The sequence below is a fragment of the Neovison vison genome, chromosome 3 (genome assembly GCF_020171115.1).
Source record: "Neovison vison isolate M4711 chromosome 3, ASM_NN_V1, whole genome shotgun sequence".
Taxonomy (NCBI): domain Eukaryota; kingdom Metazoa; phylum Chordata; class Mammalia; order Carnivora; family Mustelidae; genus Neogale; species Neogale vison.
Genome location: NC_058093.1, coordinates 170054020 through 170079518, shown reverse-complemented (window position 1 = coordinate 170079518; position 25499 = coordinate 170054020). Strand labels below are relative to the sequence as shown.

Sequence of the window (25499 nt, the reverse complement as noted above, 5' to 3'; positions counted from 1 at the left end):
CACAACTATGTGTGATTAACAAGAATTAGATTTGCAAATCAGAGTTGGATTTAAATTTTGGTTCCATGTTTTGGACATGGAAGCTATTTTGGACAAGTTACTTAACTTCTTTGAGCCTTATTTTTCTCTTCTGTAAAATGAGGCTAATAATCCTTCCTCACAGGGCTTTTGGAGGGTGGAATGAAATGAGATCTATGTGAAATGTTGTTAGTCTAAAGTTTCTCACATCGCAGGAGCTTGCTAGATGAAGGTCGGCATGTTTCTTCTAAAAGCAGAGAAATCAGATCAGTCTGAAATCAATGATACTGGTGCTGAATATGCCACCCTGAAATCTGCCTCTTCCGCCTCAGGATTATCTTGAGCTGATTATTTCAAGAAACTGCAGACATAGCAGAAGATCCGAAAACTGAGTAAAAGTTACCTTTTGGTAATGGAAATCTACATTAGAAATGAAGCATGCACCAGCAAGAGAGTGATTGCCAGATACAACTTTTTCACTTGAGAGTCTTATCTGCAAGGTAGGGCAGGCAGCCTTTGCTTACCAATCATTTCCTCCTCTCATCTTCCCGTAGATTACCTCCACCCCACAATACCTTTTGTCTTCAGCTGGAGATGCTATTTAAGGTAGTAGCTTGGACCATCTTGGGAGTTTTATTTATTTTTCCTGGATATCTCCCACATATACACGAGGCACAAACATTAATAAACTTCTGCTTGTTTTTCTTTTGTTAATCTGTTTTTTATTACAAGGAGTCTTCACCAAGAGCTCAGGGGTATGGGATGATCTCAAATCAAAGTGGAGATGCTCTTTGGAGCTCAGACAGGAGAGTGAATCAGGAAACCAGCAGCGGAATGCAGGAAGGAAGAATGCTAGCTTGTGTTCAACTGTAGGTCTCAGTGAGTGGGAAGTGTAGAAGGGTGTGGATCAGAAGTCTCAAAAGCATTTTTCTTTTCAACAAGAAACTCCTCTGTAGAGTCAAGTACAGCAGCACAGCCTAAAGCAAAGGGGTAATTTAGATTTAAAATGGAAAAATAGGTTTAAGTGGTCAAAAACAGATATAGGACTGAACAATTTGTTGAGGTAAGACTGTAGAATATATTAAAGAAAAATGCCTGTAGGTTTATGAAACATTTAGAGAACTAAGACAATAGTATAGTTAAAGTAGGCATCAATGTTGACTCTTTGGAGAAACTTTTTCTTCCTTTAGGCCCACTATTTTCCATTTTTTTGTTTTGTCTGTGTCTGATTCTGTAGTAACAATGCTTAAAAACTAATAGGAATCACTGAATCTGACACCAAAAGCACAGGCAAGGAAAGTAAAACTAAGATAAATCAGACTACTTCTTTGCATCAAAGAACACAATCAACAGAGTGAAAAGGTAACCCATGGAATGGGAGAAAATATTTGCAAATCATGTACCTGGTAAAGGAGTTGATATCCAGAATATAGAGAACTCCTAAAATTCAACCCCCACCCCCCAAAAAAAACAAAACACCCAATATAAAATTGGGCAAAGTACTTGAATAGGTATTTATCCATAGACTATATACAAATGGCACATGAACCAATGCCAACATCATCAATCTTCAGGGAAATGCAAATCAAAACCATAATGAGAAATCACATCATAACTATTAAGATAGCTACTATGAAAAAACCCCAAATAACAACTGTTGGCCAAAGCGTGGAGATATTGCAGCCCTTGTGCACTGCTGGTAGGAATGTAAAGTGGTACAGTCACTAGGGAAAACAGTATGGGGATTCCTCCAAAAATTAAATGGAGAATAACCATATGATAACAGCAATTCCAATTTTGGGTATATAACCCAAGGAATTGAAAGCAGGGTCTTGAAGATATATTTGTACATCTGTGTTCATAGCAGAATTATTCACAAAAGCCAAAAGGTAAAATCAAACCAAGTGTCCATCAGCAGTTGAATAGATACACAAAATGTGTTATATACATTCAGTGGGATATTATTTATCCTTAGAAAGGAAGCCAGTACTGACAACTGCTACAGAATGGATCATCCTTGAGGATATTATGCTAAGTGAAATAAGCCAGTCACAAAAGGACAAATACCGTATAATTCTTCTTACATGAGGTACTTGGGGTCATTGAATTCATAGAGACAGAAAGTAGAATGGTGGTAACCAGGGACTGAGAAGAGAGGAAAATGGAAAATTGTTGGTAATGGGTGTGGTAGAGCTTCAGTACTGCAAGATGAAGAGTTCTGGAGACTGGTTGTCTCACAATGTAAGTATACTCACCACTACTGAATGGCACACTTAAAAAATGGTTTAGTTAGTAAATCTTAAGTTATGTGTCTTTTGCTACAATTAAAAAAATTTACAAGACCCTATATGATGTAGGGTAGCCTTGGCTTTGTTCTAACTGTTGTAAGGTGATGTGGCAGGAAGGGAAGAAAGTTCCAGAGGGAGTAACTGATGGAAGTTGTCTAAAGGCATTGGATGAGTCTGATCAGTGTGAGAAGAAAAATCCCCAGCTGAAATGAGTGACTTAGAATTGCATTGGTGGAAGGACCTACTGCTTATAGTTCATTATTTTACTTTAAATTTATTGAGAACTTTTGCTTGATGCCAGAGTGCCAGTGGGCTAGAGAAAGAATCTTGTGAAATGAAACAGAAGTAGACAATGAGTCAGTCAGGTAAGATCTTGTAGACCCTGATAAGATCTTAAAAAGAGCAATGTGAAAAGACAGAAGTGTTTTAAGCAGAAGAATGACACAATCAGATTTGTCTTTTAGGAGAAGAACTCTAGCTGCTTGGCAGAAAATAGATTGAAAATGAACAAGAGTGATTAATGGGAATAACTTAAGCCATTGCAGTGAAAAAGAGTTACTGGTAGTTTGGATTAGGATAATGGCAATGGAGATGAAGCTATGTAGATGAATTTGAAAGACATTTAGGAAGCAAATTTAGAATCTGGTGATGGATTGGGTACAGAATGAGCCACTAGCACAGATGCATATTCTGTTACTCTCATAAATATATCTGTTAAAATTTCTTCATTTTCTGAGGGTTTCCTTGGTCTTCCTATTCCTAGGCTTTTGTGAGTTGCCTGAAATACACTTGTTTGCCATCCCTCAACATAGGGATGACAGATGGGTGCCATCGTTTCCAAACTGGAATATCACAGAACTTCATTGGTGTATGCCAATTTTTAAAAGTTATTTTTTACTTTAATTTTGTTTCATTTGGCTTATGAGTTTGCAAATTAGTCACATATTCTAATTAGGATGAAAAAAAATAACTGGAGAAAGCATGGGTTTTGTTTATTTTGATTCTTAATGATTTGAATTTCCTTTTGGCTTTTATTAGAATGGACTGAAAAAACTAAATTTGGCTTTGCTAATATGACTGTTTGGCACCTATCTACTGATGACGGAATCTATGACACATTGTTGAAACTGAGTGAAGTCTTAAAACTGTGTTTACAATATATATTTACAGCTACTGCAAGTCCACTTTAAAATAACACTGTACTATTTCATGTAACCATAAGTAGTGTGAATATGCTATAATAGCAAAAAAAAATCCTAATTCCCCCCTTTCTGTCCCTTGTGTCATTGCTGTCATTCATTTCATTTATCTATAAGCATATATATGATATCTACATAAGCATACATAACCAAATATATTATTGGCATTGTTATTTTAAACAGTTATCTGTGAGATCAATTAAGAATTAGAAAAATAAAAGAATTTACCTTCATTTATTCTTTCTTCAAAGTTCTCCTTAGCTTATGTAGATCCAAGTTTCTGACCAATAGTATTTTCTTTCTCTCTAAAAATCTTTTAACATTTCTTGCAAGGCGGGTCTAGTAGCCAAAAATTCCCTTAACTTTTGTTTTTCTGAGGAAGTCTATTTCTCCTTCAGGTTTGAAGGACAACTTTGCAGGATGCTGGATTCTGGGTTGCTGGATTTTTCTCTCAGCACTTAAACAATATTTCACTCTACTCTCATCTTGCTGGCATGTGTTGGCATTCATGTAATTCTTGACTTTGTTCTTTTATGGGTAAGGTGTTTTTTTTTTTTCCTCTGAAATTGTATCAGGACTTTATCTTTCATTTTCTGTAAGTTTGAGATAATATGTCTAGGTGTAGTTTTTTGGGTATTTATCCAGCTTGGTGTTCTCTAAGGTTCCCGGATCTATGGTTTAGTGTCTGACATTTGGGGAAATTCTCAGTCATTGATGTTTCAAATTTTCTTCTGTTCCTTTCTCTGTGCCTTCACCTTCTGGTATTCTCATTATGCATATGTTACACATTTGGAGTCATCCCACAGTCCTTGGATATTCTTTTCTTTCAGTCTTTGTTCTTTTTGCTTTTTGGTTTTCCAGGATTCTATTTCCAGGCCCTTGAGCTCAAACATTCTTTTTTTTTCAGTTATTTCCAATTTGCTAATAAGCCCAGCAATGGCATTCTTCATTTTTGTTACAGTGGTTTTTTGTTTTTTGTTTTTTATCTCTAGCATTTGTTCTTGTTGTTATTCTTTCTTAGGATTTGCACCTCTCTGTTTATATTGACCATTTGTTCTTTTCTTTCATTCTCTTTTTCTTTTTCTTTTTTTTTTAAACTGGGGTATAAATGACATATAACATTATGTTAGTTTCAGGTGTACAACATAATGCTTTGAGATTTGTACATATTGCAAAATGATCACTACAGTAAGTCTAGTTAATATATATTACCATAAGTAATTACATAACTTTTTTTCTTGTGACAACTTTCATGATTCACTCTCTTAGCAACTTTCAAATATTATTAAATATAGTCACCATGCTGTACATTACATCCCCATGACTTACATAACTAGAAGATTGTAACTTTTGACCCCTTTTATCCATTTTGGCTATACTCCCCTCTCATTCCACCTCTGGCAGCCACCTATCTGTTCTCTGTATCTATGTGCTTTGTTGTTGTTATTGTTATTATTGTTTTAATTTTTAGATTCCACATACGTGTGAGACCATTTACTATTTGTCTTTTTGTGTCTGGTTTATTTCACTTAACTTAATGCCCTCAAGGTCCATCCATGGTGTCACAAATGGCAAGATTTCATTCTTTTTATGGCTGAATGATGTTCCATTGTATGTATGTATATACATATACATATATGTATGTATATACACTACATTTTCTTTATCATTCCTCCATCGGTGGACACCCAGGTTTTTTCCATATCTTCAATATTGTAAATAATGCTGCAATGAACACAGAGGAGCATAAATCCTTTCAAGTTGGTGTTTGTTCATCTGTTCTTGCATGCTGCTTATGTTATCCATTAGAACCCTTAGCATATTCATCATAGTTGTTTTAAATTCCCCATCTGATAATTCTAGCATCCCTGCCATGTTTGGTTCTGATGCCTGCTCCATCTCTCCAAGTGTTTTTTTGCCTTTTGGTATGTCTTCTAATTTTTTTTCTTGATAACCAGTTATGATGTATTGGATAAAGAACTGCTGTGAATATGCCTTCAGTGATGTGGAATGAGATGTCAGGAGATGGGAAGCATTCTATAGTCCTATGATTACATCTCAGTCTTTTAGTAAGCCCATGTCTCTGGACTGTGAACTGCACAAATATTTCTTACTCTCTTCCTTTAGGTGGGACAAGATGGCTAGAGTGGGATGGAGTTGGGTGTTTCTGTTCCCCTAGAACTGTTAGGCTCTGATCTAACCCCAACAGGTTAAGCTCTGCTTAATTAGTTTCCCCTGAGGGCAAGCCTCATTAAGAACAGAGTGCTCTGGCATTTTTCAAAATGGTTCCTTTTCCCCTCCCCTTGCTGGAAGTATGAGGGGATTTTCCTGATATTTGCCCTGGGAAGTTGGTCAAATGCTTGGAAATAAATCTCACAGTATTGTGGGGCTCTCCCTCTGACTGGAACCCCTTGGAATTTTAACTCTGAGTTGTCTGCACTGGTCCTCTAGCAATTTGTCAATTACAGTTGAGGTTTTCTTACTCTGGCACTAGTTCCTTAGTGTTTTCTGTTTTCAGACTTCCTGCTCTGATAACTCGTAATTCTGTGTATTTGCTTGTTTGTCTTCCCAATCTTGAGGACAGCCATTTGCCCTGTGTCCATCCCTCTGAAGAGTTGGTTTTTCAGTCTGTTCAGATTTTTATTTAGTAGGGTAGAGTAGAGTAGTGAATTCTAAGCTCCTTATATGTGGAATCAGAAGATCCAAGACCATGTTTGCATGTTATCTAACTTGTTTAAATATAATCATAATGACCAGATTTTAAATGAAATCCTTCACTTAAGACTGTATTCAGCTCTGTCATCTGTCAACTATGCCATTGTGCTTTTTTAATAAAATTTTTATGAGAGCTTAAATGAATCTACATTATTTGAATGCTAAAATGTGATTTCATATTGATCTAAGTGCTGGTGAGTTTTCTTTTTAATATTGGCTTCCCTAATGATTTCATGTCTTAAATTTAAATGATTTTATATATTAAACCTTAAATTTCTATTTCACAAGCTTGAAATAGACTTTATATGATATTTAAGATAGAAAAATATTGTTAAATTGGATAGAAAATACAGAAGACTATGGTACTTGCTTAAGAACAGACATAAAGATCAATGAACTAGAGTTGAGAATCAAGAAATAAACCCATACATTTATGGTCAGTGGATTTTCTATAAGGATTCCAAGGCAGTTCAATGGGTAGAAAGTAGCCTTTCCAACAAGTAGTGACAACTTGATATCCGCATGCAAAACAATGAAGTTGCACCCTTACCTCACACCATATATGAAAATTAGCTCAAAGCCTCCAGAATACACTTATACTAAACTCAAAACCCTGCAAAGCTGGTTGATGGGCTGAATTTCTGGGTCAAGGCAAAAATAGTGGAACTTGCTCTCCATTCATGAAAATTCTTTGGGATTTTGTCATTCAACAAATACTCATTGGCCACCTATGCTAGCAACACCATAGTAACCAGGACAGACTCATCCAGAGGTCTGTCTCTCCACACTGGATCAAGCTCTCGCTCCTCAGGGTACCTTTTTTGAAGTATATTTGACATGTCTTGCTTTTTAAGAAAGAAAGAAAGGTAGAAAGAAAGAAAGAAAATAAGCTCAAATGTAACAAAGACCTAAATGTAAGAGCTAAAATTATAAAATTTATAGAAGAAAACATACTAGTAAATCTTCATGACTTTGGATTAGATAGTATTTCTTATATGTGACACCAAAAGCATAAGCAATTAAAAATAATAAATTGGAATTCATCAAAATTAAAAACTTGTGTGTTTCAAAGGACATTATTTAGAAAGTAAAAACAACACACAAATGGGAGTAAATATTTGCAAATTGTATACGATAAGGGTCTAGTATCTAGAATATATGAAGAAGTCTTAAAACTCAACAGCAGACCACCCCGTTGAAAATGCAGAATAGCTTCAGGAAGAAAAGAGCCTGGTCCTTCTACTTCCTCTTCATCCCTAAATGCAGACCTGCTAGAAAAACTCTGCATGGTGATGGTTTTAGCCACTTGTTTGTTAAAGGAGATGCAACATTTTGGGAATCTGGGTACAGAGTTCCTATGGGTAAGGTTAAGATTCTTGCTGTGTCTCTCTTGACATTCGCAAGATGAATCTGTAATTTATCATTCAGTTGCCTTATATGTACATGTCTTTACAGTCACTAGATGAGGCAGGGTGATATTTATTTCTGTTCTTAATTGTATAAGCATAATTAATGGATTAAGTTAAAAGATCTAAATAATGCCAAATCACTGGTCACAGTCCAATAAAATAAATTATTTAAGTTAATTAATAGCAAATTGCTAATTGATATATAAAAGCCTCTAGATGTTTAACAATCTTGATTAAAAGGTCTTAATCATGACTTTTTGAATGTTAAAGTCCATGATATAAAACAATCTTTGTGAATAACTTCTACCTGAATGCCTATGAAGACTACTGATAATAGACAGTTGACAGGATTTATTTTTTTAATTTTTTTAAAGATTTATTTATTTATTTGAGAGAGACAGAGAAAGCTAGAGCATGCAAAGAAGCAGGGGGATAGGGGCAGAATGAGAAGGAGACAGAGTCCCAAGCAGACTCTGCTTGGAACCCGATGTGGGGTTTGACACAGGGCTTGATCTCATGACCCCGAGATTATAACCTGGGCCAAAACCAAGAATTGGTCACTTAATGAGCCATTCAGGTGCCCCATGATGTATTTTTTTTTTAATTTATTTTTATTTATAGAACTTGGATTTTTAAAGTACCATAAATACGTAAAAAAGAATAGTTAGACATACATCAGGAGTGATAGAAAAGGAAGCGTCTTGCCACATAAATTATAGCAAATTGACACCATTAAATTTAAATAAATTCAAATAGAGTATCTACAGTAGAATTCTGAGCTACACACCTAGTCCACTCTGTTCACACAAGTTAAGAGCATGAAATGTAGGGGTGCCTGGGTGGCTCAGTGGGTTAAGCCTCTGCCTTTTGGCTCAGGTCAGGATCTCAGGGTCCTGGGATCGAGCCCCACATCGGGCTCTCCCCTTAGCAGGGAGCCTGCATCCCCCTCTCTCTGCCTGCCTCTCTGCCTACCTGTGATCCCTCTGTCAAATAAATAAATAAATAAATGGGAAAAAAAAGAGAATGAAATGTAGCCCAACATGATTTGTCATTCTTCTTTTTCTCAAATGTTACCTACCTGGCAGTCTTCTTCTGTGAAGGCAGTTCCCCACAACCTAAGGCCACAAGGCAAGCTCTCCAAGTCTGTTGGATTGCTTTCTCTTCCCACATGAAGTTGCAAAATAATAGTCCAGATTACCATTCTCTGTCCATAAGATAAATCCTCTTGGCCTTCTGGGCCAGCTCACTCAGTGCCCCTTCACAATTTTATCTGTCCTGCTTACTGTCATCTTGTTTACTTTTGAACCTTATCTTCTACCACAGACCCCGTTAGCCTATCAGCCTTTCTTTCCTTCCCCTTTCACACTGAATGCTCTCTAGAGCCTCCAGTTTAGAGACTGGAATTAAGAAATTATATTAAACTAGTGTTGCCCGGCTTTTTTAATAGAAAGGCCTTCAAAGTTGACTAAACATAAAAACTGGCTAGTTTGGAAAGAGACTTTGTAACTGGAAGAATGTAAAAATTCCTAATGCCTTTTGTTAGTGAATGAATAATGAGTGAAAGTGAAGAAGAATAAAGATGAAGGAGAGGGACAAACGGGGAAAATCATCTGGAGTTTTTAAAAAAGATCACTTTCATTAATTTGCATGCCATGAATGAAAAATAGTCCAATCAACCTTAAGTCAAATCTCGACATAATGTGTATTTTATTTTTATCAGCTACATTTTTAAATCAATCACAAGCACCCTCTTACACACAAGACTTCTGGCTCATGTGCAGTTAAAATACACATATTACATAGCTGTTCTGTAGCAGAGTCCTGTCTGGTACTCCCTGACTCACAGCTTCATCTCCCCATTGCAGGCAATCTGGTAGGGGCTCCTCCTAGATGTCCCCTCTCTGCTCTGTGCCTGGAAACTCACGGAAGACTGTAAGCGGGGACAACTGCAGAGCTGACCTCGTTTTCTCACCTTTTCTCAGGGATCACTGTCCTTCACTGCCTGATGTCCAGTGCCTTGAAAACCATTCTTGACATATATTCTGTCCAGTTTCTTTTGTTTGTGTCAGATGGGATGGTGAATTCAGCCCATGGTCTTCCTTTGTGGTCAGAAGGGAATCTTGAACTAGATCTCTAACAGCTGGAAAAAGAAATCTCATTGGAGCTCCATTTCTTACCTATACACTGAATCAATTATATTTCACACATAGTATGTAATATTGCTCTGTTAAGGGGAGGTGGCTAAATCATATTCAGATTTGTACAAGAAAATATTTCATTCTCTTCTGGAAAAGACTTTTTCAGTGTCAGTTAAAGGGAAACTGTTATCACAAGATTACCTTATCAAGAATCAGGAAGTACAGTGAGATCAGCATTAGATTTTGAAAAATATTGTTGTGAGTAGGAGACTATATATATTAGGTATTGGATTGGAGAACAGACTTGTCAGAATTGTCTTGCTGCATTAATTTGCTCTATTGAGCTTCTTTTTTTTATTTTTATTTTTATTTTTTTTCTATTGAGCTTCTTTATCATTTAATGTGATACTAACTTCTAACGGCATGAATGCAACTACTTTACCACTAAGTACTCGCGTTACTCTAGCATTTTTAATGGGCTTACTAGCTTTTGCTATAATGCTAGGAAATGCTGTGGTTATCCTAGCTTTTGTGGTGGACAAAAAGCTTAGACATCGAAGTAATTACTTCTTCCTTAACTTGGCCATTGCTGACTTCTTCGTTGGTAAGTTACATATCTTTATTTCAGATAATCTTTTCTAATTATAATTTACTTTTAAAACCTTAAAACTAGCTTTCTTCTTCTTCTTCTTTTTTTTTTAATAAGCTTTTGTTATTTCAAGGGATTTTATAGATTTGGGGATGTTAGAAACGTAAAGTTTAAAAATTAAAGTTCTGGGGAGGCTATATGGCATTTTAGGGGAAGAGTATATATGTATGAATCAAGTTTGTAGGAGAGTTTTCATTTGACAACAGTTTGCTTTTTGCAGAATAAAAATAAGTCCAGAATAGTTCTAAAATTGCTCTAGTCCAAGAGTTACATGTTTCTGGAATTATTTTCCTTGTATGTTTAGGTTTATAAATATATGTAGAAATGTCAGTTGATGATATTGCTTTATAGGAGTTTCTAGTATAATTTAACTTGTCATTGTCTATAACTTCATAAATGCTTTCATTTATTTTACGGTGAAACAAAACTCAAAAAATACTTACTTTATCGCCTGGAATGTAGGGTTGCTCAACAGTGTTAGTCCTCTTCCCTTTTGATTTCTCTGCAGATAGGTGTCAACTCAGACCAAGGTCACATACGGTAGTAGATTACCTATCATGTGTAAGGACAGTTAAGTACCCAAGTATGAATAGATAATGAGATTTATGGAAGACTACGTTAGTCTCTTGCTTTGGTTAAGGTTTCAATGTAGGAGGGTGGATTAGAGAAACTCACAAGTGACTGTAAAAGTATAGAGTATGACATGAGAACCACGAGACCTTCCAAGTGCTATTGGGAACTCAGAGAAGGGAGAGGGCCTGTTTGGTTAGTGGGTAGCAGCATCTGAAATGAACTTCAAAGGATGGGTAGAACTTCCAAAAGCAGAGATGGAAAAGGAGTATTCCAAGAATCAGCAAAGACCTGCTGGTGGGAAAATCATTGTGTACATCTTCCTAAGTGTGAGCCCCAGGCTGGCTGTATGAGATCAGTAGGGGATGAAGTTGGAGTAGTTGGAATCTATGTAATGAAGACTCTTGAATACTAGTGTGTCTGGACTGGCAGTTGCTCAACAGGTAATGGGGAGATCTGGATTTTTAAAGCAGGTGAGAGATCTGATGGCTTGAAGCTTCACCTTAGAGGGATTAGCAGACACGTAGCAGATGGGAGAAGCTGGAGCAGGTGGCAGCTTGGCTTCAAAAACATTCCTACAGCAGTCTAGGCCCAAGTCATATGTTAAGGCTCCGAGCTACTGTGGGGAGGGTGGAAAGGAAGTTGGGGAGGGAGGTGGAGCTCAAAGATGGGGTTGGGCAGGAGAAAGAGAAAAATGAAATAAAGATTAATTTCTGGCTACAAGAAAAATATGGCACAATTAATAGGAATGGGGGCATTTGGGAGGGCAGTGGATACTTCTGGTATTGTGCTGATAAACTTTCTGGAGGAACCTTCTAGCTGGAGAGATGGGTTTAGGAGTCATAGCACAGATATGACTGAGTTAGAGATGAAGTTGGAGAACCAAAATAGAAGTATTGAAAAAAGGCAACAATCTCCCCATTCCTCTCCTCAATTCTGACCCTCCAGGTAACTCACATTAACCACTTGAGGTAGATCCTTCTACATCATTCTCTACAATCACAGAAATAGACATAACTATATGACTCTATTTATGCGAACAGAGAGAATATTCTGCTCTAAATATATTTATCTCTCTTTGCCTTCTTCACAGAACTGTATAACTTTTAGATAATACTTAGCACTTACCGTCGATTATGTGTTTTGACTAACTCAAAGGGAGTGGTGGTAGGAAGGGATGGGGTACAACGCTACCCAACGGGAAGAGCCTGAGGCCTGAAGAATTTGAACAAAGATGGTATTAGATAAGAACAGAGCATTTCCTTTTGTGGCCCAGTGGAAGGACTAGGACAGCCCTACCTACTTGGATTTGGGCACCACAGTATGAAGATGTGGTGGGTGTTGGAGAAATGTCCCTGCAGATGTGGTTATCCAGTGGTTCTGGGGGGCCCCCACCATTGGCATGTGGATGGAAAAATAAATGGCTTTGCTGCTGATGAGAGCAATCAGACACAAGCCAGAATCACTTCATCCTTCGCATTTCCCATGCCCCCTGCCAGCTTCATCCAGACGTAAACTTACTTAACAGTATTTGCCACGATGCTCTTAGAATTAGGGCAGCCTCTGAGAACTTTCTAAAACAAGTTCAGAGTTTTGTGTTGAGGCTCTTCTCTTTCCTTAGCCATGCTCAGAAGTGGGCTTTTTGGCTCTGAGCCTGTAGGCTTGTGACAGTAGTGCTGGGCCAGGGCAGAAGTCATGAGGGTTTCTCTGTAGTTACAAGGCAGCATTTCTTCATATTTTTGGTCAGGAGATTGCGAGCTCCAGAAGCATGTGGCAGTGGCCCAGAACGTGGCATGTGCTAGGTATTATGTGGACTTTGGGATGAATGCCCTCTTCTCACAGGTTTTAGAACTGGCCTCTAATCAAAAATCAAAAATTTGTGGCACATGAGTAACATCCCAGGCTGAATGTAGTGTTGGGAAGCAAAGATATATTGAGGAAAAATTCCAGTACCAGCTACATTGATATAAATATATCTCATCTGCACACTATTCCAGGGAAAAAAAGATATATATGGATATCTATAAAATTGGTATCATATGACTAATGTTAGCTTGGGCTGCCGTAACAAAATACCATGACTTAACAGCAATTGACTTTCTCATGGTTCTGGAGGCTGAGAAGTCCCAGATCAAGGTGCCAGCAGATTTGGTTCCTGGTGAGGACTCTCTTCCTGATTTGTAGGTGGCTTCCTTCTCCATATGTTGTCCTCTGGCCTTTCCTCTGAGTGTGTATGGAGTGAGCAAGCTAGCTCTCCAGTGTTTCTTCTTATAAGGACACTAATCCTGTTGGGCTAGGGCTCCATCCCAATGACCCATTTAACTTTATCTCCTTGTATGCCCTATCTCCAAGTGCAGCCATCCTGGGTGGTAGAGCTTCAACATATGAATTTTGGGGGGACATGAACATTCAGTCCATAACACCCTCTATGCATTCACCATTATCCACACATTCCACTCTTGGCCCAAAGAATTCACTGGGGCTTTTAGCTCCCTCCAACTTTTGATTGTCATTTTCCTGTGGAAGATGTAGCTTCTTAGCTGGCTTTGGAAAGAAGGGGTAATACCAGATTGGTGATAATTTTCAAGCAAACTGGGCTTTCCCATTCTCATCTATTCATTCATCCAATATTGGTTTGTTTTGAAGCAGGCACTCTTTGAGGTGGTGGGGATGGTGCTTCTATTTCTACTTGGCAGAGGGGAAGTGGGGAGAAACATGATAAATATAAACAAGTGAATACAATTACATAGTATTTTAGAGGGTAGTCATTGCTAGTGAGAAAAACAGCAGGGATGAGGGAAAGAAAGGGTGCTGGAGAGGGAGGTTGCCATTTAAATGTTAGGGGTAGGGCTCATTGGTCAGGACACATCAGAGTGACTAGAAGAAGCTCTCTGAGGGAAGGGCATTTCATGCTGAGGAAAGTGCGACGATCTGAGGGGTGTATGTGTGGTGTATTTGAGGCCGGGCAGAGAGAGTAGTGGGAAGTGAGACAGGAATGGTGACGGGGTAGGGGTGGGGTATAGGCTGGGGTGAGCAAGTGGCCTGGGTTCTCACAGGCTTCCCTCCTCCCCGACCCACAGGTCTTTTCTCCTCCCCCTGTTCCTTTACCTCCTTGTTCTTATTTCTTCACTGCCTTCTCTTACTACAGTTTGTTTTCTTTTACTCTCCACTCCCAACCCCCTTACTCTGTCATGCCCAAGGCCTATTGCTCTTTTCAAGAAACTAGCTCTTAGTTTCACTTCTCAAGTCCGTTTGACCCAGAAGCCTGATTCCAGAGTGGAAGTTATGGAAACATTGCAGAGTGGGTGTATCCTAGAATATTTCTGATTCAGTTTTTGCAATTCCTTTGGAATAAGCCACAAACATTTCCACTCAGCAAGACAGAAGAGCTGAGCGTGATATTTGTGCTAAACATCATGTAGAACATGAGGTGACAGCAAAGCCAGTTTACAGTTCCAGTAAAGCCAAAGGAATGGTGGTGGTGGTGGGGGTGCCTGGGTGGCTCACTTGGTGAAGTGGTGGTGACGTGTGCCTTCTGCTCAGGTTGGCATCCCTGGGCCCGCATGGGGTTCCCTGCGCAGCCGGGCATCTGCTGACCCACCCCCCACCCCTCAGATAAAGAAATAAAATCCTGAGGAAAAAAAACACATTGAAGGAATAGGACTACAGCCTGTTTTAAACTGCTCTGTGAAGCAGCCACTAAAGATTTGAACACACCCAGACACACCCTTCCTCCTTCATCTAATTCAGAAAATGTGTGGACAAGATTGTTGAACTCACCCCCAATCTTTAATGTTTAAATAGACTGTGGTGTCTGTAATGCAGATGACTACTGGCCTTGAGCCTTTTGTCATTCTGTGGAGGAAATGAGGCTGTGAGATGTGTCCAGGGATGAGTGTGTGCGTGCATGCATGTGTGTGTGTGTGTGTGTGTGTGTGTAACACTCATGTTGGAAATCTCAGATGGAAGCCACAACTCTGGGCCAAAACATGCTACACATCTCTGTTTTGAAGATACTTTGATTTATCTCAGGTACTTTATCTTATCTGTTTATACCTATTTTATATCACAGGTGTGTTCATGCATGCGCAAGCACACAGGCGCCTCTTTGAGATGGAAGTCCCCATAAGGAAACTTGGTTATCATTAAAAATATAATCCAAACGTGAAACCAGCAGGCAATTTGAACTACATATAAGAACTGACCACACAACTCTTCCATCTCGATGATGCCTGTATGTGAACTTAGGTAGAGAACACTCAATTCCGTGTTCCTGTTCACTGGTGCTGAAACCACACCCCACTGGTTATATCCTCGGATCATCTGGTTTTGGGAGAATTCAGGGTTTCCTTCTCCTTTCTTTTGCTTTTACTACTGTTCTTCAAGAGAGGCTAACTTGATTTTCGTAGGAAAACAGGAAATCTTGCCAAGTGCCTGAGAAAATAGGAAAATTCTCACTGAGCTTCCTCTTAATAGGTTACATACTCAGTGAGCAGTGTCACCTGTCTGAAAAGTTAATACAATGAAAAACTCGAGCGAAGCTAGAGGAGCCCAACCATTTGCATACCTGTTCACTCAGTAAAAGGTAGTGGTTCAAGTCAGGAGTCCCGAAATCACACTGCCTGGTTTCAAAGTCAACGAGGTTTCAAAGCCTGGGTAACTTAGTGGGTTAAAGCCTCTGCCTTCCGCTCAGGTCATGATCTCTGTCAAATAAATAAATAAAATCTTAAAAAAATAAAGCCAATCTTCCACTTACTAGCTGAGTGGACCTTGGGCAATTACATCTCCATCTTGAGCTATAGGTTCTTCATCGGCTAAGTCAGCATGGTTTCTTTCTTTCTTTCTTTCTTTTTTTTTTTAAAGATTATTTATTTATTTATTTGAGAGAGAGAGAGAGAGAGATAGATAACACGCAGGCAGAGAGGCAGGCAGAGAGTGAGGGAGAAGCAGGCTCCCCGCTGAGCAGAGAGCCCCATGTGGGGCTCGATCCTAGGACCCTGAGATCATGCCCTGAGCCGAGGGGAGAGGCTTAACCCACTGAGCCACCCAGGTGCCCCAAGTCAGCATGGTTTCTATCTCAGACAGTGTCTATGAACATTAAATGAGATGATACATGCAGCAGACAGAGCACAGTGTGTGGCATGTGGTAACTTCATAATACATATCAGCTGTTACTAATTTATTTAAGCTAAATGTGGGAGCCACTGGTCAACTCTCAATGTTGTGAAAAATACAAAGATCAACTTGCAACCTGGTTCTAACCCTCAGGAGAAACAAGTGAAAAGATGAAAGAAAGGCAAAGTAGAATGTGTTTGTATCTCCCTGATGGCTAGTGATGATGCAGCCACTTTGGAAAACAGTGTGGAAATTCCTTAAGAAATTAAAAATAGAGCTACCCTATGCCCCTGCAATTGTACTACTGGGCATTTACCCCAAAGATACAGATTTAGTGAAAAGAAGGGCCATCTGTACCCAATGTTCATAGCAGCAATGGCCACAATCACCAAATTGTGGGAGAATCAAGATGCATTTCAATGGATGAATGGATAAAGAAGATGTGGTCCATATATACAATAGAATATTACTCAGCCACCAGAAAGGATGAATACCCAGCGTTTATATCAACATGGACAGGACTGGAAGAGATTATGCTGAGTGAAATAATCAAGCAGAGAGAGTCAATTATCATATGGTTTCACTTACTTGTGGAGCATAAGGAATAACACGGAGGACATGGGGAGATGGAGAGGAAAAGTGAGTTGGGGGAACTCGGAGGGGGAGGCGAACCATGAGAGACTGTGAACTCTGAGAAACAAACTGAGGGTTTTGGAGGGGACGTGGGGTGGAGGTTGCGTGAGCCTGGTGGTGGGTATTACGGAGGGCACCGATTGCATGGAGCACGGGGTGTGGTGCATAAACAATGAATGCTGGAACACTGAAAAGAAATTAAAAAAAAATAAAAAAAAAAAAAGAAAGTGTTTGTACATGAGAGAGGGAGGGAAGAGCAAAGTGTCAGCACCATGCAGATGACAGAGGGGTCACTTCTGCCGAGGAAGTTCCAAGAAAGATGACAAAGAGAAGTCCTTTTTGTGAAGTGAAAGAAGAATGAGGAGGAAGTAATTAGACTTCTCAGTAGAAGAGAGGAGGCCATTCCAGGAAGAAAGAATGCTATTGGCAAAGGACATGTGAAACTGTGGGCTGTGTTTGGGGGAAGGCTGGCCCATCCTGTCTGGGTTGGATTATGAACATAAAGGTGACTTGTTCGATCAGGGAAAGAAAATTATCATATGTTTTCACTCATATGTGGAGTGTAAGGAATAGTGCAGAGGATCATAGAGAAAGAGAGGGAAAACTGAATGGGAAGTAATCAGAGAGGGAGACAAACCATGAGAGACTCTTGACTGGGGGAAACAAACTGAGGGTTGCAGAAGGGAGGAGGGTCGGGGGACGGGGTAACCGGGTGATGGGTATTAAGGAGGGCACGTGATGTGTTGTGCACTTGGTGTCATATGCAACTAATGAATCATTGAACCCTACATGAAAAAATAATGACACATTATATGTAGGCTAATTGAATTTAAATAAAAAGAAAGAAAGAAAAAAAAAAAAGGATAACTTGTTCTCTATATGGCTGAAAATGTAGGTAGGGGCCTGAGCCTAATTTGGAAAGTAATAAGGAAACGTATGATACTTAATGACAGCCATTGTAAGAATGGTATTTAAAGAATGTGTAGGAAATCAGTCCTGAGTTTTGCTAATGAAACACCCTGAATTTCTAAATTATAATCAACCCCCTTTTGGTCAATTCAGATATGTCATTGCGTTGTATGCCTATGTCTCTCTGTATTTATTGATATGCGCTTTTTTTTGACCTTATTTTTTTTTCCCCTATACAGGTATGATCTCCATTCCTTTGTACATCCCTCACACGCTGTTTGATTGGGAGTTTGGAAGTAGACTCTGTACTTTTTGGCTCATTGTTGACTACCTTTTGTGTACAGCGTCTGTGTATAACATTGTTCTCATCAGCTATGATCGATACCAGTCAGTCTCGAATGCTGTAAGTCCAAACATTCATTTACCTTCTTTAGAAGAGGACATACTTGTACATTTTGGGTCCCCAAGCAGAAATTGTTTTAAATGTAATTTTTTGTTTAGTTGGCAAACCTTAGAGGAGCCTGATAATCCTTCTGTTATTTGGCGCTAAGTTTTCATTGGTCCTTAGTGAACAATTTCTGTGTGTGATTTGGCTAAGTCACTCACTCCCCTTTGTGCTGCTAGTATGGGAAGGCCATCAGAGAAAACCCAAGAAAAGTTGTTGGAAGCGGTATACTGAGTCCACAGTGGATTGGATAGACGTAGGAGTCCCAGTAGATTTATCAAGTCCATTCCTTACACAAACTAAGACCTGAATATTTTCCTGATGGGTGAGTAGAAAGATGCCCAGACTTTTGAATGTCTTGAGAAAATCAATCTCGAATGGCCAAAGGAAAAAAACAGTATACAGAGAAGCTATCGTTTAGATAGTGGGACCAGCCTGGGAGGTCAAATCCCAGTGCCAGTGTAGGAGCCATGCCAAGAAAATCCTTACTAATCCAAGATTTGGAATAGGCTCGTCAACAAGTTAGTGACAGTTCTTAAGCAAGCTAACTTTATAAGCAATAGAACAAGGGGAAAAATAAGGCAGATGCAAGTAGAGACAGAGGGTGTCAGGGGTATAGAAATATGGGGCAGTAATCTGAAGTCTTTGAGGCCTAGAAGGGAAACCTCCTTCACTCTTGGGTCCCAGGACCCACATCTCTGGGGGATATGACTGTGTGCAAGGGATTTTGCTAAATGCTAGGATATAGAAATGAAACCTTAGTCTCTACTTTTGAGGAGCATAATAGGCTCATGTGGAGAAGGATCCAGAAACAGGTGGGTTTGGTACAGTGGACTAGGTGTGGTGTTGGAGGTGTTGAGAGGATGGTGACTTGGGAGGGCTGTGCAGCTTGTAGCAGACAAGGTTGGGAGGGTATATTGCACAAGGCAAGGATCAACGGTAGGGACAAAGATGAGGCTCAAACAAGAGAGAAATTTATTTTTCTCTCACAGAACATTCCAGGAAAGCCTTGGCTTCAGGAACTCATCCAGGGACCTAGGTTAACAGGGTGACTCTGAACCTTCTAGGGCAGGGCTCAGCAAACTTTTGCTATAAAGGGACATATGGTCTCCATAGCAACTGCTCAAATCTTCCATTATGACACAAAAACAGCCATACATAATATGTTAAAAAAAATGATTCATTCATTGTGTTCCAATAAAAATTTATTTATCCAAACATGTGGTGGGCCATATTTGTTTCATGAACAGTAGTTTGCTGACCCTTGCACTAGGTCGTTATTCTCCTCATGTTCAAGGTTAGGTTGCTGTCACTCCAGGATCTAGAAAGGATGGGGAAAAGGCTGAAGTCCAGGGCAAGGGATTTTCTTTTAACCAAGTAGTGCAGAATCATACAATCATTTCCACTCACAGTTTATCGGTGACATTTAGTCACATGGTCTCCCATCTCCTTGCAACAAGCCTGGGAAATGTGGTTTCTAGCTGAGCTGCCATATTGTCAGGAAGAAGGGGAGAATGAATGTGTTGGGACATCCAGACCCTTGGCCTTGGGTACATCATTGACACCAGAGTCCGCTGCAGTTGGTACTAGATAAACTACAGAGAGAGCGGTGATGAGCTTGGATGAACAGTTCAGATGCCTATAAGCTCATGGTTTTCAAATTGCAACTTGTGACCCATTATTGAGGCATGAAGTCAGTTCGGTGGGTTGTGACCACTTTTTTTTTTCCAGTGGAAAAATACAGAAAAAAACCATAAACAGAATAAAAATAGAGTATAAAATATAAAGAGTATCTTGTGCATAATAAATATATTTTTTATGAGTACTTCTGTCTGAGAACTTAGTGATAATATAAAACGTATTTCTTAGTTCGAGTCCGTCAAAATGTTCGAAAAAGAGTGCTCTAATTCATAACCTTTCCCATTTGTGCTGAAGCATTTCCTTTTATTTTCTGGGTTAGTATTTCTTTTTAGTCTTCACTGGATGTTCCTTATAGGACATCCCTTTGCTGGATATCCGAGCCCTTGGGTCTATCTCAGGTGGATGCAAAGGTAAGGGACAGTTTGTACAGTTAGAAAAGTGTGTAGAAGTCACAAAGACATGAGGACTGATGTCCACAGAGAAAAACGAGTGGGTTTGTTTCCTAGTCTTGACCTGAGGATTCCCCCCTGGCCACACAGCCTATAAATTTGGTGAGGGCTGGCTTGGCTGGAACCAAGATCCTTAGTACACAGCATGGAGTTAAGTGACCAGCAAGAGCCCCACACCCCAGTGCATGGTGGCTGCAGGGGGCGCTCAGGGAGCTCTTGTGCCTCTGCTGGTGAAGAGTTGAAATGCAGCAGTGTGAGCCAGGAATCCCTCAAACACCGCTGAAGCTCGGAGGAAGTGGTTGTGGCGAAGCTGAGCTCTTGCTGTAGTTCGAAGTGGAGGAGACCGTATGATAAGGCAGAGTCATGGGCTGGGCCTGGGAAATGGAAATCTGACCGTAATATGGAAAAGGTAGGCCCTATGCAGATGGCAGTGCATGATTACCATTATCAGACCCATTCTCTGGAGGGGCAGATTTCCGTGGGGCTGAAACAGGAGTGGGTGGGGGAAGAATAGTGTAGTTGGAAGGAGTAGGAATTCAAATGTATGCAGAATTAAGGCAGTGAGTGGAGAGAGTGCTTTCTTTCTTTCTTTTTTTTTTTGACCTGAAGATGAAGAAGGAAGCTTGAGAGTAAAATCGAGACCATGGAAAATATGGTTGCTGGGGACTCGCTAGTTTCCTAGGACTACTGCAGTTAAGTACTGCACATCAGGTGGCTTAAGACCACAGAAACTTCTTCTCTGGAATGCATTTCATGTTTGGAGACCCAAGGTCCCAAATCAAGGTGGAGGCAGGGCAGTGCTCTCTCTGAGGCCTCTAGGCCTGCCTGTTACATGCCTTTCTCTTAGCTTCTAATATTACCAGCCATCCTTGGCATTCCTTCATGGTTGTTGGCTTGTAGATGTGTCACTTTAGTCTCTGCATCCATTGACAAATGGTATTCTCCTTGTGTGTCTGTGTCTTTCTTATAAGGACACCAGTCATACCGGATTAGGGCTCACCCTAATTGAATTAGGACCTTATCTTAATGTGATCATGTCTGCAAAGAACCTGTTGGCAAATGAAGTCATGCCCACAGGTACCAGGTCTTACGACTTCAACCTCTCTCTTTGGAGGACACAATTCAACCTGCAACAGGCACTTGGGATGGCCGTGCAATGCCAACTCATTAACTTCAGCAAGTCCTGGGGGCTACTCTGCCTTATAAAAGAAACCTGATTGACAGAGTGTTTGGATATCTTACTGGGGCAGGAAAGGAAGCAGGATAAGAGGCAATCTCCTGAATAACGAACATTTTCTGTCATGGGTGGAGGACTGGGCCACTGATTGATGTCAGGAAGGCCACTCCAACTGGCTGGGGCCTGGATTCAAGCAATGTTTGAGCTCTTTTTCAAAAATGCTACCCAGAGATGAAGAGGTGGGCATCATCTTTTCAATTCCCTTAGATGTCCATTATCCCATTTGACCTTATGCATAATAGAAAAGAGATCGCTTTCCAGCATATTGCATCACACCATTACAAAGGCTGAACAGAGCAATTAAAAAACTAAATGCAGTTTTATGACCATCTGGGTATTGTTACCATCTTCATAATCATTAGATTTAGTGCAAGAGATGTATTAATTAGTGGCATGAGAAGCAGAAGGCAAAAAAGCGTATTGTACTTGGGAACTTGTGGTCAGCACCATATGCATTTTAGCTTAGCCTCAGAAATATCAGTAATTTGGAAAAAAAAAAAAACCACTTCCCTGCAGTTTTTAAAAATAACTTTTTTTTTTTTTAAAGACTGCTTCCTCTTACCTCCAGCCAGCTGGGTGTGAGCCCTTCCCAGCCTGCACAATCCATCACAGACAGACAATGCTGGGCACTGTTATGCCTTTTTCATAAAAATGAGAAAACACTGTAGCACGAGATTAGGAACTCACAGAGAAAATAGTACATGAACAGTGGGGGAAAGAGAGGCATGTTCCAGTTTCATGAGGAAATCATTTCCTTTCCCTTAAGTGAGGAAATCAAAGAAATATGGAACATAGGAGCTGGAAGGATACTTCCTGATCTAAAAGAAGTCAGGAAGGTTGTCTGTCCCAGGTCCCCTTAAAAAAAGTCTTGGTTTGTGTGTTTATCCCTCATGTAGGGTGGATGAACTTCTAGATTTCTTCCTTTTTTAAAAAATATTTTATTTATGTAATTGACAGAGACACAGCAAGAGAGGGAACACAAGCAGGGGAGCAGCAGAGGGAGAGGGAGAAGCAGGCTTCCTGCTGAGCAAGGAGCCTGATGTGGGGCTCGATCCCAGGACCCTGGGATCATGACCTGAGCTGAAGGCAGAAGCTTAAGGACTGAGCCACTCAGGTGCCCCAAACTTCTAGGTTTCTTATAGAAGATATTTTTGAAGATATCAAGATCTATCAAAGATCATGGGTCCTGAGAACAGAGCAATCCTTACTCATAGAATCTCATTTTCCCTTATAGAAGTCAGTCTTTGTGACCAAGCAGATCTAAAACATTCTCTACCTTTTAAAAAAAGACCTTGGTGCTTGCCTTGGTCGTGTCTCTCAAAGTGGTTGGCCAGCACAGCTTTGGCACCATTTTTGCTGAGTGGAAATGTTTATAGAAGGAAATGATTTGGTAATGCTCAGTCATATTACACTATGTCTCTATAGTAGGTTTAGACTTTTTTTGGGGTGGGGTCACCTTCTTGGGGGTGATGTAAGAATTCTCTCTCCTTGACACCACCTTGACGTCTGAGGATAAACTAGAGAGTAGATTCTTCCTGAATATTAGAATCAAAAAAGCCAGTGGCTTTCAGTCTTGACTGTGACCACTGGGAGAAACGCATTTGATACTGGGGTTCGGTACACATGCTTCTCTCTCTCTCTGTAGGTCTACATTCCCCAAACCAAAGCATCATCAAACAATACAGACCCTCGCAATCGTGAGGCATTCTGACACTGAGTGCTCTCTTTCATTAAAATAAAAATGCTGCTTGTGACCCAGCTGGCAGATTGTGAAACACTGTGAAAGGGGGCACATAGTTTCAGTAGTTTGTCCGTTCACTTTAGTGTCTACGGAGTTGGAAACATCATATTTTATTTTTTTATTTGTTACTTTTAAAAAGATTTTATTTATTTGACACAGAGAGAGAGAGAGAGATCACAAGTAGAAAGAGCAGCAGGCAGAGATAGAGGGGGAAGCAGGCTCCCTGCTTAGCAGAGAGCCCGATGCGGGGCTCAATCCCAGGACCCTGAGATCATGACCTGAGACAAAGGCAGAAGCTTAATCCACTGAGCCACCCAGGTGCCCCAAACATCACGTTTTTATTTTAGATATTGATCTTAACGTTTTCTAGAATTTCAGAGGCTTAATCTTGAGGGTTACAGATTTCCTCTGGAAGGTCCCTAAGAAAGTTTGCCTCTGGAACTAAACCCTCTCTCCTGGCCCATATCATGTTACCCAGGGCCAGGGAGCTTGACTACCTCTTGCATAGCCCTGAAACTCCTGAAGGCCTATGACAGGCCTTCTGCAACCAATACATGTTCATTATATTGAAACAATTTATTTGGTGTCTTTTAGGTATCTTACAGAGCTCAGCACACCGGGAACTTGAAGATCGTGGCTCTGATGGTGGCTGTCTGGGTGCTGGCCTTCTTAGTGCATGGGCCAATAATTCTAATTTCAGAGTCTTGGAAGAATTCCAGCTTGAGGATCTTGGAGAAGGATTGTGAACCTGGATTCTTTACCCTATGGTACATCCTCGCCATCTCGTCATTCTTTGAATTCCTGGTCCCAGTCTTTGCCGTGGCCTATTTCAACGTGTACATTTACTGGAGCCTGTGGAAACGTAGCAATCTCAGTCGATGGCAAAGCCAGCCCACACTTACTTCTCCTGTCTCTCCCAGTAACTGTGGGTCCTCACTCACGGGTAGACTGTTTCGAAGAACATCTCTTCCGGAACCGAAGGAAACAGCACCGTCTGCTCCTCTGAAAAGACATGAAAGAAAGAGCAGCCTCTTGTTTTCTTTAAGAGCCCAGATGAATAGCAGTATAATTGCTTCCAAAATGGCTTCCCTCACCCATTCTGATTCACTCTGTCCTCACCAAAGGGAACATATTGAACTGCTCAGAGCCAGGAAATTAGCCAAGTCACTGTCCATTCTCTTAGGCGTTTTTGCCATTTGTTGGGCTCCCTATTCACTGTTTACAATCATTCGTTCAATTTACCCACTACACCAGCGTCCTCACATAGTTGGGTATGAAATCACATTTTGGCTTCAATGGCTCAATTCCTTTGTCAATCCTTTTCTGTATCCCTTGTGTCATAAGCATTTCCAGAAGGCTTTCTTGAAACTATTTCCTATGAAAAAGCAGTCCATATCATCACAGACTCGGTCAATGTCCTCTTAAAGGTAATTTTATCCTTTATAAAAATTTTAGTCTTAATCTCACCTGCATGAATTTGATGTGACTTTCATTTTGCTCTTTCCACTCTACTAGGAAAGTCCATAAAATTGTAACACTTGAAAACTTAAAAAAAAAAAAAAAAAGATTGGAGCCTGGAAGTCAAGGGAAAATGATCCTGGTGAATAATAGTACAGTTAGATTTAGATGACAATGTTTTTGTAAACTCATAGCCACAAATCACTGTACCTTTCTTTCTCATTGCCTCCTCTTTGTCTTTTAGATCTCGATATAGCACTGATGGTGAAAATTAAGAGTTCTTGTTTTCTTTCTACATTCAGGGTTTGCTATAGCCTAAGTGAATTTCCCTTTTTATTTTATAGTGATGAAGAATTCTCAAGTTTTGAAGATGTTTTACCTAAGATATGCAATAGAAAAGGGGGCTATATTCCCTTTTTGTTGGAGGTGGGCAACTCTGCTATGATCAGTGGGCAGGTGTGTTGGGGCTTGAGTTGAGAGGCAGGGAGCGAGGGTGGGCCCAGATGGAAAAGTGGAAGGCATGTGTACTTCCAGACTCTATGTTCCTGATCCCAGAAAAGAAGGAAGTGTGGGGAGGGAAGAGTAGGTAGTTGTAGCTCTTAGATGTCCTTTGTGCCATTATCTGGGAGGCCCAGCAAACACAGGCTGAGAAGTAAGTTACAGACAAGCTCACCATCTGGTTGAAAGGATGACTTTCCTTCTTTCCTTCCTGCCCTTTTCTTCCAAATTTCATGTTGGCTAAAACCTCTGTGAGAAAATATGGAAGAAAGGGAAAGGCTAAGAGATTAACAAAAGGACTGTGTGCTTAAACCTGATGTACCTGGTATAACATTCACAGGACTAGTGGATGTCAATAATTATTAATAAAATATACTTCTGTTTTTA

At 40.1% G+C, this 25499-nt stretch overlaps 1 protein-coding gene across 2 annotated transcripts; it reads left to right on the top strand.

The window, feature by feature from the left end:
* The first annotated feature begins 209 nt into the window (after positions 1 to 209).
* Positions 210 to 25499, top strand: HRH4 (histamine receptor H4). Of its 2 annotated transcripts, none has more exons than XM_044243252.1 (3): positions 210 to 518; positions 17883 to 18046; positions 23751 to 25499. In XM_044243252.1, the coding sequence occupies exons 2-3, from the start codon at positions 17885 to 17887 to the stop codon at positions 24579 to 24581; spliced, it is 993 nt and encodes a 330-aa protein (XP_044099187.1). In that variant the 5' UTR covers positions 210 to 518; positions 17883 to 17884; the 3' UTR covers positions 24582 to 25499. The 2 variants fall into 2 exon arrangements, with proteins under 2 accessions (XP_044099187.1, XP_044099186.1); XM_044243251.1 differs by lacking the exon at positions 210 to 518 and adding an exon at positions 10176 to 10371.

Excerpts from the sequence above, each read along its gene's own strand:
- HRH4 (XM_044243251.1), top strand. The coding sequence starts at position 10,191 with ATGAATGCAACTACTTTACCACTAAGTACTCGCGTTACTCTAGCATTT. Across the intron at positions 10,372-17,882 it reads CATTGCTGACTTCTTCGTTG|GTATGATCTCCATTCCTTTG; the intron begins GTAAGTTACATA and ends TCCCCTATACAG. Across the intron at positions 18,047-23,750 it reads ACCAGTCAGTCTCGAATGCT|GTATCTTACAGAGCTCAGCA; the intron begins GTAAGTCCAAAC and ends GGTGTCTTTTAG.